The sequence below is a fragment of the Parus major genome, chromosome 15 (genome assembly GCF_001522545.3).
Source record: "Parus major isolate Abel chromosome 15, Parus_major1.1, whole genome shotgun sequence".
Taxonomy (NCBI): domain Eukaryota; kingdom Metazoa; phylum Chordata; class Aves; order Passeriformes; family Paridae; genus Parus; species Parus major.
This window is the reverse complement of record NC_031784.1, coordinates 2,225,508-2,242,090: the sequence shown is the minus strand read 5'-3', so window position 1 is coordinate 2,242,090 and position 16,583 is coordinate 2,225,508. Positions and strand designations below refer to the sequence as shown.

The 16,583-nt window shown below is 42.5% G+C and overlaps 3 protein-coding genes across 4 annotated transcripts; 2 read left to right on the top strand and 1 right to left on the bottom strand.

The window, feature by feature from the left end:
• The first annotated feature begins 217 nt into the window (after window positions 1-217).
• DDX55 (DEAD-box helicase 55) lies at window positions 218-7,574 on the top strand. The gene is made up of 14 exons (XM_015644323.1): window positions 218-340; window positions 614-664; window positions 748-834; window positions 1,414-1,505; window positions 1,607-1,669; window positions 2,274-2,423; window positions 2,802-2,991; window positions 3,139-3,221; window positions 3,602-3,733; window positions 4,628-4,720; window positions 5,349-5,463; window positions 6,118-6,286; window positions 6,620-6,912; window positions 7,337-7,574. Exons 1-14 carry the CDS (start codon window positions 233-235, stop codon window positions 7,499-7,501), a joined length of 1,791 nt encoding a protein of 596 aa, XP_015499809.1. The 5' UTR covers window positions 218-232; the 3' UTR covers window positions 7,502-7,574.
• Window positions 7,575-7,689: 115 nt separating this feature from the next.
• On the bottom strand, window positions 7,690-11,289 carry EIF2B1 (eukaryotic translation initiation factor 2B subunit alpha). The gene is made up of 9 exons (XM_015644326.2): window positions 11,238-11,289; window positions 11,036-11,137; window positions 10,822-10,958; window positions 10,629-10,745; window positions 10,327-10,439; window positions 9,650-9,718; window positions 8,900-8,975; window positions 8,581-8,706; window positions 7,690-8,162 (listed from the first exon to the last, which is right to left on the bottom strand). The coding sequence occupies exons 1-9, from the start codon at window positions 11,248-11,250 to the stop codon at window positions 8,007-8,009; spliced, it is 909 nt and encodes a 302-aa protein (XP_015499812.1). The 5' UTR covers window positions 11,251-11,289; the 3' UTR covers window positions 7,690-8,006.
• An 18-nt stretch (window positions 11,290-11,307) lies between these two features.
• Window positions 11,308-16,247, top strand: GTF2H3 (general transcription factor IIH subunit 3). Of its 2 annotated transcripts, none has more exons than XM_015644325.1 (13): window positions 11,308-11,386; window positions 11,586-11,665; window positions 11,953-12,059; window positions 12,612-12,775; window positions 13,034-13,096; window positions 13,328-13,357; window positions 13,805-13,833; window positions 13,918-13,992; window positions 14,187-14,240; window positions 14,467-14,535; window positions 14,674-14,809; window positions 14,892-14,928; window positions 15,016-16,247. In XM_015644325.1, exons 1-13 carry the CDS (start codon window positions 11,377-11,379, stop codon window positions 15,083-15,085), a joined length of 924 nt encoding a protein of 307 aa, XP_015499811.1. In that variant the 5' UTR covers window positions 11,308-11,376; the 3' UTR covers window positions 15,086-16,247. The 2 variants fall into 2 exon arrangements, with proteins under 2 accessions (XP_015499811.1, XP_015499810.1); XM_015644324.1 differs by having other exon boundaries at window positions 13,319-13,357.
• Window positions 16,248-16,583: the final 336 nt, after the last annotated feature.

Sequence of the window (16,583 nt, the reverse complement as noted above, 5' to 3'; positions counted from 1 at the left end):
CGCTGCTGTAAGGCCCGCAGAAGTACTTACTGCGATAGGCAGCTCGCATGAAAACAGGAATTTTTTTGCTAAATCCAAAGTTTGTTTTTTGCCACGGAAGCGAAGGCCGGCAGGGGGTGGCGGAACTGATGTGCGGCGGAACGGGAGGTGCCGCGGTGTGTGTTTCCGCGGAGCGCCGCTGCGGCGGCCCCGGGGCGGGGGAGCGGCGGGGCGGTGACACCGCGGGGCCAAGATGGAGGCGGTGACTGAGGGCAGTTGGAGCTCGCTGCCGGTGCCGCTGAGCCCGGGCGTGCTGCGGGCGCTGCGGGAGCTCCGCTTCCACCAAATGACCCCGGTGCAGGTGCGGGGCCCCGCGGCGATCCCGGGAAGGGGCGGCCGGGTTGAGGAGGGAGGGCGCGGGCGGTGTCAGGAGGGCCTGGGCCGGGCCGGGCCCGGTGGCGGTCGCAGCCCCGCGGTCGTAGCAGTCACCGGGTCCTGGAGCAGCGAGAGAAGCCGCATCCGAGACTGTCCTCACCGGTGATGCTCACAGCGAGCTCTGATATCTCGGAGGAGTTTCATCTCTGCGAGATTTATCACCGCTTCACCTCCTCACGCGACGCTTCTCTTTTTTCAGTCTGCGACCATCCCGCTCTTCATGAGTAACAAAGATGTGGCTGCAGAAGCGGTGAGCGCTTTTCCTTCGTCCGGCTTCGTTCCAGGCTTGTCTCTGGAGCTGAGGGAGGGCTGATGTTCTTTCCACTCTCGCAGGTCACAGGCAGTGGGAAAACCTTGGCGTTTGTGATTCCCATACTGGAAATTCTTCTCAGACGGGAAGAAAAATTAAAGAAAATGCAGGTGAGTTTAAAATATTCAGTACTGAGTGTATTTTTATGATGTGCCAATAAGATTTGAGAACTTCAGGAAGAGTATACATAAGGAAAGTTGCCTACACACAGAGTGACTGTGTGCTCAGCTCTTTGTTGTAACAGTAACAATAAACTGTGTAAAACTCGGAAATAAAATGATGCTCTCATTGCACTTGGATACAGCTTCTTCTTTAACATGACCCAAACAGGGTTCTGAGCTGTTGGGAAAATGTCCCAAAATCTGGAATACACTGATACACTGCAAGTGAGATTTTTTGGATGCTTTTTAGCATCCATTGACCTTGAATATATTTTTGTGTGCAGGGAATTTCACAGTCATTTGCTGTTAAATGTCATTATTAGATGCTGCTCTTTCAGCAGAGATATTTTACACTATGATACAAAGTCTTTCATAGACATTTTTGGATTTACTTTTTAGTATTTCAGTGGAAATGTTTCATCTGAAACCAGGCTCAAAATCATGTCTCATATTCACTTAGCTTGAAAGGAAGGATTCTGCCCAAATCTCTCTTTTTCCTCCCCACAAATTCCTGTTTTTCACCTGCAGGTTGGAGCTATAATTATCACACCAACGAGGGAATTGGCCATTCAAATTGATGAGGTGCTGTCACATTTCACAAAACACTTCCCCATGTTCAGGTGGGTGAACTTCATCATTTCCATAACCACAGTTCCTTCTGTCACTCGTGAACCAGCAAAACTTAAAAGATGACTCAGATCTTTCTGTTTTTTTGTTTTAGTCAGATTCTTTTAATTGGTGGAAGGAACCCCATGGAAGATGTTGAAAAGTTTAAGGAGCATGGGTGAGTTGTTTGTCAGAGCTGTGGTTTTCTCCTTGTCAGGGTTTTCAGCCCAGATCTGTGGTCCTGCTGGTGCTGGAATGGGATGGTGCTGCCAGAATCTTTTGGGGTGAGCTGGGCAATTGTGGGGTCTGTTCCTGGAGTGAGGAACAGCGTGAGGAGAAGCTCTTACATGACATCAGCACCGTTTATCTGCTCTTTGGGTTAAGAACAGATCTGAAAAGTGCCTGAATATTTCATTTCTCCCTGCTCATGAATTTCCTGAAATTGTTTGGTGCTGATACTGATGATGGAGTTTTGAAGGAGTCCTATTTGCCACTGCCTTTTTTATGGAGGTACCAAACATTTCCTGTAGCTGATAGTTGCTTTCCACACTTGGCTGTTTATATTCTAAACTTTTATTGCCACAGGGGATGTGCTTTCACCTGGGCATTTTCCCCCCCATCCCACAGCATCTGACAGGCACTGGAATATGGATGCAATTAAAAGTGACAAAATGAAATTGTTTTATTGAAGAGTGCAGGGCTATGCTGTGATAACAACATTAGGAGTTCTCCCAGATTGGTCACCCTGTAGTCAGGGAATTGCTGTGTGTTTGCACCAACAGTGGGAACATCATCGTGGCCACCCCGGGCCGCCTGGAGGATCTGTTCAGGAGAAAAGCAGATGGGCTGGACCTTGCAAGCTGTGTGAAGGCTCTGGATGTGCTGGTGTTGGATGAAGCAGACAGACTTCTAGATATGGGCTTTGAAGCAAGGTATTGAAATAAAAAATAGGTTTTTTTCTCTTTTGTTCTTTTATCTTTGTTCTGTAACTACACAGAGCAGTTGCTAAGGGGGAGGAGAGTCAGGAAATGTGGAGCCTCAATGAGTATGGAGTTTCCATTGTTGAGATATGTTAGCATATCTCTGTTAATGCTTGATAAATATCATTATTTACACACCAGAATGAGTTAAAACACTTTAACCAATAAGCTTTGATCTCTCTTCCTCTCAGAGTTAAGCTAATTATTTCAATAGAAGTTTGACATGTGATAACAAAGCCTATTTCTCTTGTGAACTCCTACTTCCAACGATTAAACCTCTTGCTGAGGGAAGCCTTGGGACAGTTACATTTTCCATGTGTTTACTTGCAGCTTAAATGCCATTCTGGACTTTTTGCCCAAGCAGAGAAGGACAGGTCTGTTCTCAGCCACCCAGACCCAGGAGGTGGAGAATCTGGTGAGAGCAGGGCTGCGGAACCCTGTCCGCATCTCGGTCAAGGAGAAGGGAGTGGCAGCCAGCAACACCCAGAAAACCCCCACACGCCTGGAGAACTATTACATGGTGTGAGCCTGGGCTCTGACAGAGCCTCCTGTTCCCTCTCCTTTTTTCCTGCTTCTATCAATAAGCTTTTAAGTCTTGGCCACTTAGGATGACGTTAACAGAGGAGCCAAAGTCCACTTTCTTACGTTTTTCTTTTGCAATTTTTAGATCTGCAAGGCAGATGAAAAATTTAACCAGTTGGTGCATTTTCTTCGGCAGCACAAACAGGAAAAACATCTGGTCTTTTTCAGGTAATTCTGTTTGTGTTTCATTGTGAGAACAGCTTGGTGTGTAATTACTTAAATTCCAAAACTGTGCCCTTTGTTGCCAAGGACACAACTATTTTCAAAGTGATTAATTCTGAGAGCTGTTTTTTAGAATATGGTGCCTAAAAAGTGATTAAACATTTCTTCATGTCAGGATTGTGTTATTAAGCAAAACATAAATTTTATGCATTTTAAAATAAGACATTATGGATGATTATATGTTAATTATAAAAAATTATGTTCATATTTTAAATATTAATAGTGTATATTTTTGAAAGAGCTTGGGAAACTCTAGCTTGACTGTCTAAACCTGATTAAAAATGCAGCATAACCTTTTGCTTTTATTTCTGTTTTTATCACTACAGCACGTGTGCCTGCGTGGAGTACTATGGGAAGGCTCTGGAATCCTTAATTAAACAGGTGAAAATAATGAGCATCCATGGGAAAATGAAGCACAAACGTAACAAGATTTTCACAGAGTTTCGGAAGCTCCCGGGGTAAGAAGGTGGGAATGGGCTAAACCAGCCAGAAGGCAAAATAGTGAGGGGGAGGTGGTTTTGTCTGAGTGTCCTTGTGCTATTTAGTGTGGAAGGATGGCTCAGGTGAAGGATGCTCCAGGCTGAGTGTTTTGATGATATCACAAATTGTGCTGAGGTACCCAAAATATGACCACAAACAAAGGGAAAATGTGACTGGAGCATCTTCACCCTACTTTAGATAATCCATGTGGCAGCACAGGAGGTGAGCACACTGCACTGTCACTTGCTACAATCACACATTAGCCCTGATGTTTAAACAAACTAGTAGCAAAAATAAGCTTTTCCTGATTAGCAAGAGTGGAAACTCAGGATATTACTTATTATTAGTGTGTGAACAAGAACATGGCAACACAGTGCTGTAACCTACCCACAGGGAAATGTTCTTTGGCAGCTTTGCAGGATGCTGTTAAGAAACTCTTGCCTCATCAACTGTCATTTTTTTTTATTGCATAAGACCTTTAGCTTTTTATATTATGAGAAAAAAAAAACACCAGCAGATTATAAGAGGGGCTGCTGAAAAGAACAGCATGTCACTCAAGTCTTGAGTCTTTTATTTAAACATTTAGTATAGTACATTCAGTGTGGTGGATGCAGTGCTGGTTTAAAATTTGAATTTGTAATAGGGAATTGACTTGTCTTAGAAATGTAATATAAAGCACAATAATTTTCATAATGCTATGCAGAATTTTAGTTGGTGAAAGCTGCAATTACCTTATATTTTGTCTCTTAAAAAAACCTCAAATGTTTGAAAATGTTTTGTTCCTCTGGTGATGGTGCAGAACACTCAGCTGTGAGCAGGCTGGCTCTTCTCAAATAGCAGGTTAATGAAAATACACTTTTTCTTCTTCCTAGGGGCATTTTGGTGTGCACAGATGTGATGGCTCGTGGCATTGACATTCCAGAAGTGCACTGGGTGTTGCAGTATGACCCACCCAGCAGTGCCAGGTACAACTTCAGATCCTGAGATCCTTTTTCTTTTGGTGTGGTCTTGTTATTGTCCTGTTCAGGTATCAGTTAGGAACAAAAACCTGCATAAAACACATTTAATCACTTCTGGAGGTTAATCTGAGAGAACACACAAAACAATGCAGGAGCAAGGGAGGTTGAAACAGTGCAGTTTTTGTTGCCACTGCTGTGAATTGAAATGACTTAGTGGTGTGTCTGTGTCAGGTGTCATTGCCACATCTGTGTGCAGAGGTGACTCTGGGGTAAGGCTTTGTGTGAGAATTTCAGAGGAGGAGTGAGAGGTGACACTGGAGTGAAGGAGAACAGAGATGAGAGCAGGGACAGAGCTCTTCAAGGAATGGTACATTGAAAGCTCACAGGAAAGGAGCTTTTCCATGGATTTGAGCTTCTGCTGTCATAATTCTTCCTACAACTTGCTTGAACTTCATTCCCTAAACAGGCACCCCTTGCTTTAGCCTAACAGTTGAATGGGATTGCTACACATTTTTTGTGTTACACTTTGCTAATTCCTGTTGGTTTAGTTCAGTATTTTCCATCCCACAAGATTTGTCCTTTTGCTGCCCAATGCTTCCAAATCAAACTGAGCTCTCCTGCTGGGTTGTTTCAGTGCCTTCGTGCATCGCTGTGGTCGCACGGCACGGATCGGCAACGTGGGCAGTGCACTGGTCTTTTTGCTTCCCATGGAAGAATCCTACATTAACTTTCTCTCAATCAACCAAAAGGTGAGTTGGCTTTTATTCTACCCCAAAGCAGGAAAGAGCAAGGGCACTGACTTACTGACAGGAGCTTGGAAATCAGAATTTGTAGAACTTGGGGTCATGCAGGTGGGTAATGTTTTAGCAGAGGTGCAGAATCAAAAGACAAGAGCTGCTTATTAATCACCAAATGCAGCTGGAACATGATTGCTCCAGTGTGACCCACTGGGTTTGTAAGAGGAATGTGTGATGCAGTGAGTAAGGAAAGGTCTTTTGTTCCTGAGGGTGTAAACTGAGCATTTGCAGGAGGGCAGTGCTGGCCTATGGCCCTGCCCCAGCAGCTCACACCCTGCAGCCTCTCTGCTCTTTACTTGTAACTCCTACAATCTCCCATGCCTGCTCCTGCATTTGTGGGTTTAATTGTGTGAATTCTCTGGAGGCCTAATGAGACCAGAGCTTGGTAAAGCAAGAGATGAAGCTATTGCTTCTCTGGAGCTGCAGTGTGAGCATTCTGCTGTGTGGGGCTGATGGTCAGCTCATGTCTTGGAGGGACCAAAGAAAAAGGGGCTCAAATCTGACTGAGGGTTAATTGGGCAAGAAGTGCATGTTTGAAGTTTCACAGTGCATTTCACATCATTTGCTTGAACTTTTCCTTTGATTTTGTTATTTTCTGGTTCCCAGTGTCCCATGCAGGAAATGAAACCACAGACAAATGTGTTGGATCTTCTTCCCAAGCTGAAGTCCATGGCCCTGGCTGACAGGGCAGTGTTTGAGAAAGGGATGAAAGCCTTTGTGTCTTACGTCCAGGCTTATGCCAAACACGAATGTAATCTGATCTTCCGGATCAAAGGTAATTCCCAGCAGGGCTGCTACCCCTCACTGTTCCTCTCAGACAACTAAAGCACACTGGTGTTGTCCACAACCTTCACTTCCTATACCATCAGATTTTGACAAAACTCCTGTTTTTTCAAGCATCTTGTTTCAAGAGAAAACATTTCAATATGGAGCTTGACCAAATTGATAAAAGCACAAATGAAAGTGACTTAGTATTGTTGCTAGTATTAAGGTATAGAGTGCAAACAATACATTAAAAATGTTGACTTTTTTTCCTTTTCTTCTCTTTCTCAGTTAAACTAACTTTTTATCTAGCAGGAAACCAACTTTATAATCTTTATTTCAACAGATCTGGATTTTGCCAGTCTTGCCAGAGGTTTTGCATTGTTAAAAATGCCAAAGATGCCTGAACTAAGAGGAAAATGTTTCCCAGACTTTACTCCAGTCACTGTTAATACAGACTCCATTTCATTTAAGGATAAAAACAGAGAAAAGCAGAGACAAAAGAAATTAGAAGAACAAAGAAAAGAAAGAGAGGAAAATCAAGGGAAAAAGAAATTTGTGAAGAACAAAGCATGGTCAAAGCAGAAAGCCAAGAGGGAGAAGAAAAAGAAAGTAACAGCTAAGAGGAAGCGTGAAGAGGTAACTGTGTCCATTCCCTTAAACTGCAAGTGATTCCTGTAGTCTTTCCAGGGGCAGAGAGCTCTGGGTTTTTAGTGTGGTGGAACTGATGGCTGTAAAATAACTTTTTAGGACTTGGACAAGCAAAACTTAAAAAAATTGTAGAGGTTTTTAAAGCCAGACTCTAAAACAACTTCTCAGCACTGATGCTGGTCAGTAATAGGATTTGTATTTATCAGAGGTGCAGAAGTGTGGCCTGAGGGTGCTTTTGTCAATTTTCAGCAAGGGTAGCTGAGAGTTACAGTTGCCTGGGTAGGAATTGAATATTATTTCCTGCTTGGATATTCCTGTCAAGCTCTGACTTGTAATCTTCTCTTGTGATCAACTGTATAGAATGAAAACCTTTTGGTGTTGTGTTTAATTTGTTGTTTTCAACTTCCAACAGGGCTCTGATATTGAAGATGAGGATATGGAAGAGTTGCTGAATGACACAAGACTCTTGAAAAGATTAAAAAAGGGAAAAATTAGTGAAGAAGAGTTTGAGAAGAAACTAACAGGCAACCAAAGGCTCAAAGCAGAAACTGTTGAGGACAATGAGTCTGAAGGCTGAAAATTACTCTAACCACACTTTTATATTAATACACTGCTTATTTCAATAAAACTGGATTTCTATAAAAAAATGATACAGAGAACAGAGCTGATCTAATTTCTTCATGGAGAGACCTGGCATCCCTAAAGACACAGAGCCTGCAGTTGTTGAGAACAAAGCTAAAAGCACCACTCTGGTGTGGCAGGAGCTTCCATCAGCAGCCTTGTGCATGTTTTAATTTTGGTTTTTTTCAAGTACGTACCACAGATCAGCACACCTTAGAATAAGTCTGGATACATCATAAGGGATTTTATTTTACAATATCAAAATACTCCACCCCTCTTTAAAATAATTTAGTTGCAGCCTTTAGAACCTGTAATAACTTTGGGAATTTTCTCAATAGTGGTCCATAATTATGTTAATCCTTCTAATGGCCTTTCCTTGCCACGTTCATGTATCATCATCCAAGTTCTTAGAACCCTGATAGTCACTGAAGATGACACATCCTGTGCAGGGAGTCTCTGAGTTACAGGTAGAGTTTGATGAGTTCATCACTGACAGCTGAAGGAGTCAACACACCCAGGTCTGTGAACAGCAGCGTGATCAGCGATGGGGAGGTGTAGTCAATCCAGGGGTGCTCCTCTGTTAGATTCTGACCCGTTTTCAGAGTGTCTGCTTTGTACTAGAAGGAAACAGAGACCATCAGTTACTACACAACTGCAAGTTCAATCCTCTTTTGGGCAAGAGCAGTGCTACAGCCTCAAGCAGATGTTTGTGGTAAAACTGAAGGAAGTCAAGTGCACAGACTGGTGCCACCTTGGTCTCAGCTCTTTTAACTTGTGTAAAAAATACAATTTATACTTCTGGAGTTTGTTGGTTTAACTGTTTTATTACCCTCAGCTGCTCCTGTGCCCAAAAGGAACTGCTTTAGGAACAGAGGATCAGTATCAAGAGAATTATGGCTGTTTGGTGTCTGACTGTACCATGGAGCAACCCCATAATACCCCACAGCAGAGATACAGATAATCAGAGATGCTTAGAAGACAATTTTTCACAGACACACCAGTGTGCACCTTAGCTGGAAGTTGAGTTTCTCTTACCTTAAACCTGTCAGGGACATCCTGCTGATTGAGAGGGAAGAGTCTTACAAACTTGAAACTTTCTGCTACCACATAAAACGGCTTATTCTGGGCTTTGGCACACACAGCAATCTGATTGGTGCCAATCTGTGGAGACAGATGGAGAGCAACATTGCACACTCACTGCTTGCCTGACAATACTACCCATTTCCCAACAATTAACAGACATTTACTGGATAAAAACCAAATGGAAGAGACTTTTCAAAAAGCTTGAAACACTTCAAAGAAACCAAACTCTAAAAGTCCAGAGTTTACAGAATGATGTAAAACTCACAATTACCTTGTTGATAATGCCTCCACTTTCAACTACACCTTCAGCACCAACTAACACCAGGTCCACTTTCTCCATAATGTAGCTGTTAAAAGGAGGGAAAAAAATCCAAGCCTTACTGGGTAATAGGAAAAATGACTTGCTGAACAGAACAGAAATGAGTAATTCAAACAATCTTTCATTTTTCTGCACTAGTTTAATCTACCTCTTGTAAGTCCACATGCTGTTACACGTCCTTGGAGTGAGATTTCATCTGCTTCCCTGCAGAATATTAAGTAGCCATATCTTCCCCAGCCATAGCTGACCCTGGCAACTGTGTAAATGCTGGAAGAAGCTGAACTCTAACTAGGAATGTTCAGATTTATTGTAGTTGTTTCTTTTCTCATGTATTGGAATTGTACTAAGCAGTGGTAATTTAGCAAATACCTTAAGAAACCACAAAATGATAACACTTATGCAAATTAGGAAAAAAGTGGCCTCTTTGTTCAGCACCTCAGTTCTATTTTACAGATCTGTACAAGATCTTAGGTCTGGTTCTTTTTTTTTTTTGTTCCAACATGCAAAATCAGATGCTTGTGTTGTAGCTGACACATTCTAATTGTGCACCTAAAGCTGTAACTCGTTTGGCCTGTTGGATGACCATGACAAACTGAGAAGTATCCCTGCAGTCTGAACAAGCTGCCTACATGTAAGCTTATTTTGTCTTCCTGTCAAAATAAAATTGTGATGAAAAACATTAAAATTTATGATCAGACTTACCCAACTGCAGCATCCAGAATCACAGTCACAGGAATGTTCAGCTTCCTCAGGGCTTTTGCCATTTTTTGCCTATAAAAGAAAACATTTGTACCTTAAAACTATTTTTTTTAAGACAATGATAGGACAATATTGTCTGAAAGACTGAAGCCTGTGACTGCCCCCATTGCCCTGCTGGTAGAACAGAAAATGAGTTATTGTACAGAAATGGAAGGTATTGTTACATGTTATTACTGACATGTATTACCCAGTGTGCAGGGTTTACTCCTTCACTTATACAACAATATCTGCTTTGAAGGAATTATTTGTCATCTTTAAATGACATTACTAGCTGTATATTTTACTTTGGTATGATTAGTATAATACTGATTATTTTAGCCTACTTAAAAAGCAGTTGTCTCCCATCTCCCAAGGGAAAAGTAGGTTGCCTGGCAGTGACCAAAAGTTAGAAACCTTTGAGGAAAACCTAGATAACACTAATTAGAATATCGAGTATGGAGAGATAATTACCAATATTTTTTACATTTTTTTTTCACTTGTCCAGAATAATGTGATGAGTGACACTTGCCATTTAAAATGCTCCAACCAAGCCTAGCAGCTTTTCTTAGGGCAGGACAAGTTGGATGGTAGCTGTAACTTACCCTGCTACCAAGATAAAAACCAAATTAATGAACACTCACCCTGCTTCATCTGGCTGTGATTCAGTAACATAAACACTGAATCGCTTCTTGGACTCCACAGCTGCTTCCAACACCCTGAGGACCACTCTGGAGTAGGCATGTGTCAGTATTCGCTGCCAGGACAAAAGAAAATTCACACATTACTTTTGCTGAGCCTTGGGAAACCTTTACTTTTGTTAGCAGTGCCATGGCTTGCTGTGCAGAACAATGTTGTGCAGAAGCCCCCATCAGACTCTTCTCCCCTCCCTCACTGCCAGCAACAGCAAAAGCGAACAGGAGTGACCCTGGCCCGGCCTACTCACAGCACCATCCCTGATGAAAGGGTGACACAGCTTGGCGATTTTGTTCCGAGACAGAGAGACTTTGGTCAGGAAGATCTCCCCGCGCTCGATCATGATTTCTTTGCATTTGGAGTAGTCCTGGAGAAGAGCGGGATGCCCGCTGAGCGCCTGGAGGGTCCGGCAGCAGCAGCGGGGCCGAGCGGGCAGCCCTTACCGAGTACTCCAGCGAGGTGAGGCTGATGAAGCGAAGGAAGAGCTCCCCGCCGGAGGACACGGCCACCGAGGAGTCCACCCGCGACAAGGTGTCGATGGCGTCCCGCAGGCTGTTCCGCAGGCCCTGGATGGTCTCCCCTGGGGAGAGGCAGAGACGCGTGGTCAGGGCCTCGCCCTGGGGCGAGCCGGGGCTCAGCGGGGACACCCGGGCCCACCTCGGTCCTGCTTGAGGAATCCCAGCAGCGCGCGGATGGCGGCCACGGCCGAGGCCACATCGGGGTCGTTCCTCAGCTGCGCCCTGAACGTCTCGATCAAGTCTGAAAGGCAACGGGGAGCGTCAGGCCCGGCCCGGCCCGGAGCCTCCCGGGGCTGCCCCGCGGCCCCGTTACCGTCCGTGCCCATCGCCGCCCCCGTTACCGTCCGTGCTCATCGCCGCTCCGCTCCGCTCCGCCCGCAGCGGCGTGGGGAGGGCCGGGCCCGGGGCGTGCCCGGATGAGCAGCGCCGGGCCGAGGCGTCATCCGCGGGCGCCGCAGCTGCCGCTGCCCGGCCGGAGCGATGAGCGCGGGTGAGCGGGACCGGCGGGGTCTGGGGCGCTCCGGAGGGGTCTGGGGCGCTCCGGATGGGTCTGGGGCGCTCCGGAGGGGTCTGGGGTGCCGCGGTGGGGCTCGGGCTCCTCATGGGGAAGCGGAGCCCGTGAGCGATGCCCCGGGGCTTTGCCCCTCTGCTCGGGGCTGGAGTGACGCTGTTGTGCGGGCTCTTTGCAGATGATGAGCTGAGCCTGCTGATCGTCGTCCTCGACACCAACCCGATCTGGTGGGGGAAGAGGGCCCTGGGAGAGGCTGAGGTACGGTCGTGGGGCGCTGGGACTGCCGATGGCCATTTCTGGTGGAAATTGTATCGTTTTCTCTGACTTCGTACTGCGCTAATGTTGTCAAAGCAGGTCTAATGGGTACCGTGATACCTTTTGAAATAGCTATGCAGCGTTCTGCATTCATTAGAGCTTTTTTAACAGGAAGAGCTCTTTCTGCATCTTCAAGTTTTTTTAACTGCAGTCATTTCAGAGATTTCTTCTGAATTGCTTCTCTGTAAATGTTACTGTGCTACATCTGCTTTGTTCTTTTTTTCCGGCAGTTCACCCTGTCGAAATGCATCGATGCAGTGATGGTGCTGGGAAACTCTCACCTACTCATGAATCGCACCAACAAACTTGCTGTAATAGCAAGTCACACTCAGGAAAGGTAGAGCTGCTTCTGAACAGTGTGAAGGATTCAAATTTCCTGTATCTGTCCCCTTTATTTGTTGTTTGATCACAGGAAACCAAGTTAAAAATATGTAATATATCATTGTCTTAAAAAAAAAAAAAAAAGAATACCTGAAAATATATAGGAAGGAGTCTTAATGACTTACAAAGCAACAAAAAGAAGACAGAAGGGTGGTTTAAATAGACTTAAAAATACGCAGAAAGAATGGTAGATATGTGTGGAGTGAAACAATGCAAGTGGCAGAAGTTCCCAGCTTAGGGGATATTTTTGTTCCCAGATATTTGTGAGTCTCAGGATCTAACCTCAAGTGCAGCCAAAGGACTTTGCCAGCTCTTTTAAGAGATGTCTCAAAAGTAGGAAGCAAATGTGGGTTTTACTCCAGTTTAAGTTGAAGGTCACTTAACTTACAGACTCTTTAATGCCTGAAGTATGAAAAGGATTTTAAATTAAACTTCAGAATATTGTTATCTGCAGCTGATTCATTTATAGCTTTTCTTACATGAATACTTTGTTTTTCCTCTGTTTCAGCCGTTTCTTGTACCCTGGGAAGCGTTGGGCTGCTGCAGATCCCTTTGGAGAGGGAGGCCCTTCCATGGAATCTAATTGCTCTGGCAGCAAGGATGGAAAATACGAATTATTAACAGCAATAAATGATGCAATTGCAGAAGAGATTAAAGACCTCATGACAAAGAGTGAGGAGAAGAAAATTCTAGGCTTGATAGGCAGAATTTCAAAACACTTGGATTGTCAAGGACCTGCAGAAATGCCCTCTGTTTTCATCATATGAATTTTAATATGCTTGAAGTAGATGAGTTTATTATGTTTGACATTTCAGGCCTCTGCATTAGTATTATTTGCCAAAGATAAAAATGTGCAGTATTTTGTATTGTTAGCTTCAGTAGCTGTTTTTATATATAAAAGTAACTTTTGCACTTTTTCTTTTGTTGAAGCTGACATGAAGGGCCAGCAAACAGAAACCCTGTTAGCAGGATCACTTGCTAAAGCACTTTGTTGTATCCTTTTGATCACAGAATCGTCAAAGCCTTTATGTGTTCTTAAGACTGTTTCTTATAATACTTTTACTATTCCTGTTTTGTTATAATACTTAAAGCTGAAACATTTGCCTGATAACTGTGGCTTGTGCTCATCAAAATGTATATTGGCTGAGGTGGTGAATGTGTGCTGTGGATCTTGGAGTTATTTCCAAGAATGGAATGTAGATTCCTTAATGTCAGCTGATGTAGACATCAACAAGATGGGCAAAGATCTAAAAGGTAACATCTCTTTTCCTCTTTTCAACATTGGGTAAATATTTTAACCAGAATAACAGGTAGAAATGCACATGCACACACAAAGAAATATGCATGTTTGGACACACCCCCATTCCCACAATTGGCACTAATAGGTAGAGGTTTATTTTGACCATTTGAAGTTGCCTTATTTAAAAAAGTTAAAGGACTTGATCAATAGTCCATGTCCTTAGGGAGATTTTCTGTTGCATGCAAATACAGCTGTAACTGGAATTTCCTTGGAGTAACTGGAGGTTGAGGGGAATTAGTCCATAGATAATTGTCACTGGGACTGGAAATAGTTTCATACAGATATTTTATCTGACCTGTTAGATCTAACATCCAGTATATTCTGAGGTGTCAGATGCTACAGAATTGAAGAGGTAATACAAACAATGTGCTGATTAATTTCTTTTTCTTTTTAATACTTAGCCAATCAAGAAATTAAATCAAGGATTCTGGTAAGAACTTTTGCTGTCACAGTTTTCTTGTAGTCTTGAAATCCAGTGATATATGTAGGCTAACAAGTTTGAGTTTTTATTTAGGTCATAAAAGCTGCAGAAGACAGTGCATTGCAATACATGAATTTCATGAATGTGATCTTCGCAGCACAGAAACAGGTAAAGCTGGCCTTTTTTCCATTTATATATTTTATAATTTTATAATTTATAATTAAATGTGTAAAAAGAACAGAAATGTTAATTTCTCATATGATTACATAATTTATAGTGCATTTATTGTGGAAAGAAGTCATGGCAGTAACACTGGCGGGGCTGTGTGAGTCCTGGCTGAATTTGTTTTTCATCTCTTACAGAGTATTTTGATTGATGCCTGTGTCTTGGACTCTGATTCAGGTCTTCTACAACAGGTACAGATTTGTTGTTCTTACTTGCCATTTATATCAACTCATAAATACTTGATGTTAGACAGTTCAACACGGTCTTCAGCTCTTTCCTTTAATCAAGAGTGGGTGTGGAAATATGTTCAGTGGATCTGACAGTTCTGACTTTGCAGGCTTTGTGCAGTACAGGGTTATTTTAAATGCCCTGTTAATGTCACCAGAAAACAACCTGATCATTGTCTTTGCTTTGCAGGCCTGTGATATTACAGGTGGCATTTATTTGAAAGTGCCCCACATGCCATCCCTTCTCCAGTATTTGTTGGTAAGTCATTTAAAAACACTCGTTTTTTAAAGAAACAGTGTTTCTTGTGTGTCAGATGTGAAGTATTGCTCACTTCACTGATGAGATAAGTCAGGAATACAAACCAAATTTACAAAGTACCTTTCTCCATCCATGCAGTGGGTTTTTCTCCCTGATCAAGAGCAGAGATCACAGCTTGTCCTTCCACCTCCTGTTCATGTTGACTACAGAGCTGCCTGCTTCTGTCATCGGAACCTCATTGAAATTGGCTACGTGTGCTCTGTGTGCTTGTCAAGTAAGTTTATAAATATTTAACAGTCTGATTTCTTGCATTGGAATGACCTGTTTTAGTGAAAGCCATTTCTTTGATTTTTCAGTATTCTGCAACTTCAGTCCTATCTGCAGTACTTGCGAGTAAGTGTTTATTCTTTGTATTTCAAGGCTGGGTGTGGAAATATGTTCAGTGTATCTGACAGTTGCTTTTCCATATTTTTTTTCCAGGACTGCTTTCAAAATATCATTGCCACCTGTCATGAAAGCAAAGAAGAAGAAATTAAAGGTAGCTGCATAGCAACATTATGTAAATACATCATTACCTCCTCCAGTAATTCCATGAAATGGAACCTACTTGAGAAACTGATGGCACTTTTTATTGGATATGAAAGAGAAGTGTATGCAGTGCTATTACTTGTTTCTTAGGGGATAAATATTTAAAATGTATGTATTCTATGCAGCCTGTTAAATAACAAATCACTGTATTACCATGTAATCTGTGCTGTTTTAAATACTAATTCTTAACTGTAAGAGGAAGCAGAAGTTACATCCTGGTAAAGAGACACACCCTGAGAATTTGAGGATATTCTGGCCACTGCAAAGCTTCACACCTCTGAGTTATTTTCAAAGTCAAGAAAGCTTTGATTCTTTCTATGTGTTGCTGTAAAGTCAAGAATGACCATTTCTAGTGTGTAGGATCAGAATCGTAGCACTGTGTTGTTCAGGGACTTCAACTTCTTACTAGCAATATGAGCCATCAATTTCAAGATGATTTGTGAGCCACTTGGGAAAAAAAAGGTGCTAATTGCCCAGCATGTGCACTCACATGTGTTCATATTCCTGGGACTGTCCTTGTGGTATTTCTTTCTCGATTTGATATCTCTTAATTTGTGAATGAAAAGGCCTCCCTTTGTTTAAAATAACATCAATAAATGCAGATTAGCTGGTTGGTCTTCAAGGTTTTATTTTGAAACTGGAAAACGAGAAATTGTTAAAAAGTTGTAATATGATAACAGGGCTGCTTCTTATTTTTAGTGTGTGGGTTTCCATCTGACATGTGACAAGAACAAAGACTATTAGATTGGTGTATTTTATGGCAGGAAGGTCTGCTGTGTACTTCTGAATGTGGCTTTCATTTAAAAAAACACCAGTATCTCCTTCTAAAGAGAGCTATATAATTTGGTAGTTTAACCCTTCTCCCAAAAAGAATACAGAGGAATTTTTTTTTCACATAGAAAACGAGTTAATTTTTCCTTCCCAATGTCTATACAGGAATATGTCAGGTCTTGATATTCACATCAGGTTTTGTCACTGTAACAGCTGCAGTGCCAGTTTTTTCTGGGCTTGCCAATGTAACAAGGTGAACTTTTCTTCATTGACAAAAGCCATTTTGTGTGACGGCTGTATTTATTATTTACATTTCATAAAACTTTTGTAATAAAGACTGTCTCTTTTTCAAATGTGGTCAGATACTGCTTTGATATTTAAGGGTGAGCTACATGGTTTTCTTGGAGTTCTGATGTTTGAATCTCATGGTGTGATGTGACTGACAATGGGTGAGGGAGGACAGGTCTAAGTGGAGTCAGGGGTCATACTGAGGGACAGAGATGTCTGGGATTGTCACCAAAAACCAGGAAATAAAACTTTCTAACCAGTTTATAAGCTTAGAAAATAAACATTACTTTATTCAATGTTGAGGTTCATGGGAATCGCTCCATAAAATGTACATAAGTTATGAAAACTTAGCTATTTGTACCTTCTAGCAAACAAATGGATTAGTGTTTATTTGCTACAAG

Bases quoted from the DNA above. Each gene is read 5' to 3' on its own strand.
- EIF2B1 (XM_015644326.2), bottom strand. The intron at 10,746-10,821 runs GTAAGGGCTGCC...GCTCTTCTCCAG, and splicing joins TCACCTCGCTGGAGTACTCG to GACTACTCCAAATGCAAAGA. The intron at 9,719-10,326 runs GTGAGTGTTCAT...TTTCTTTTATAG, and splicing joins TCACAGCCAGATGAAGCAGG to GCAAAAAATGGCAAAAGCCC.
- DDX55 (XM_015644323.1), top strand. From the start codon at position 233: ATGGAGGCGGTGACTGAGGGCAGTTGGAGCTCGCTGCCGGTGCCGCTG. The intron at 3,222-3,601 runs GTAATTCTGTTT...TTATCACTACAG, and splicing joins AAACATCTGGTCTTTTTCAG to CACGTGTGCCTGCGTGGAGT. The intron at 3,734-4,627 runs GTAAGAAGGTGG...TCTTCTTCCTAG, and splicing joins GAGTTTCGGAAGCTCCCGGG to GGGCATTTTGGTGTGCACAG.
- GTF2H3 (XM_015644324.1), top strand. The intron at 11,666-11,952 runs GTACGGTCGTGG...TTTTTCCGGCAG, and splicing joins GGGCCCTGGGAGAGGCTGAG to TTCACCCTGTCGAAATGCAT. The intron at 14,536-14,673 runs GTAAGTCATTTA...CCATCCATGCAG, and splicing joins CCCTTCTCCAGTATTTGTTG to TGGGTTTTTCTCCCTGATCA.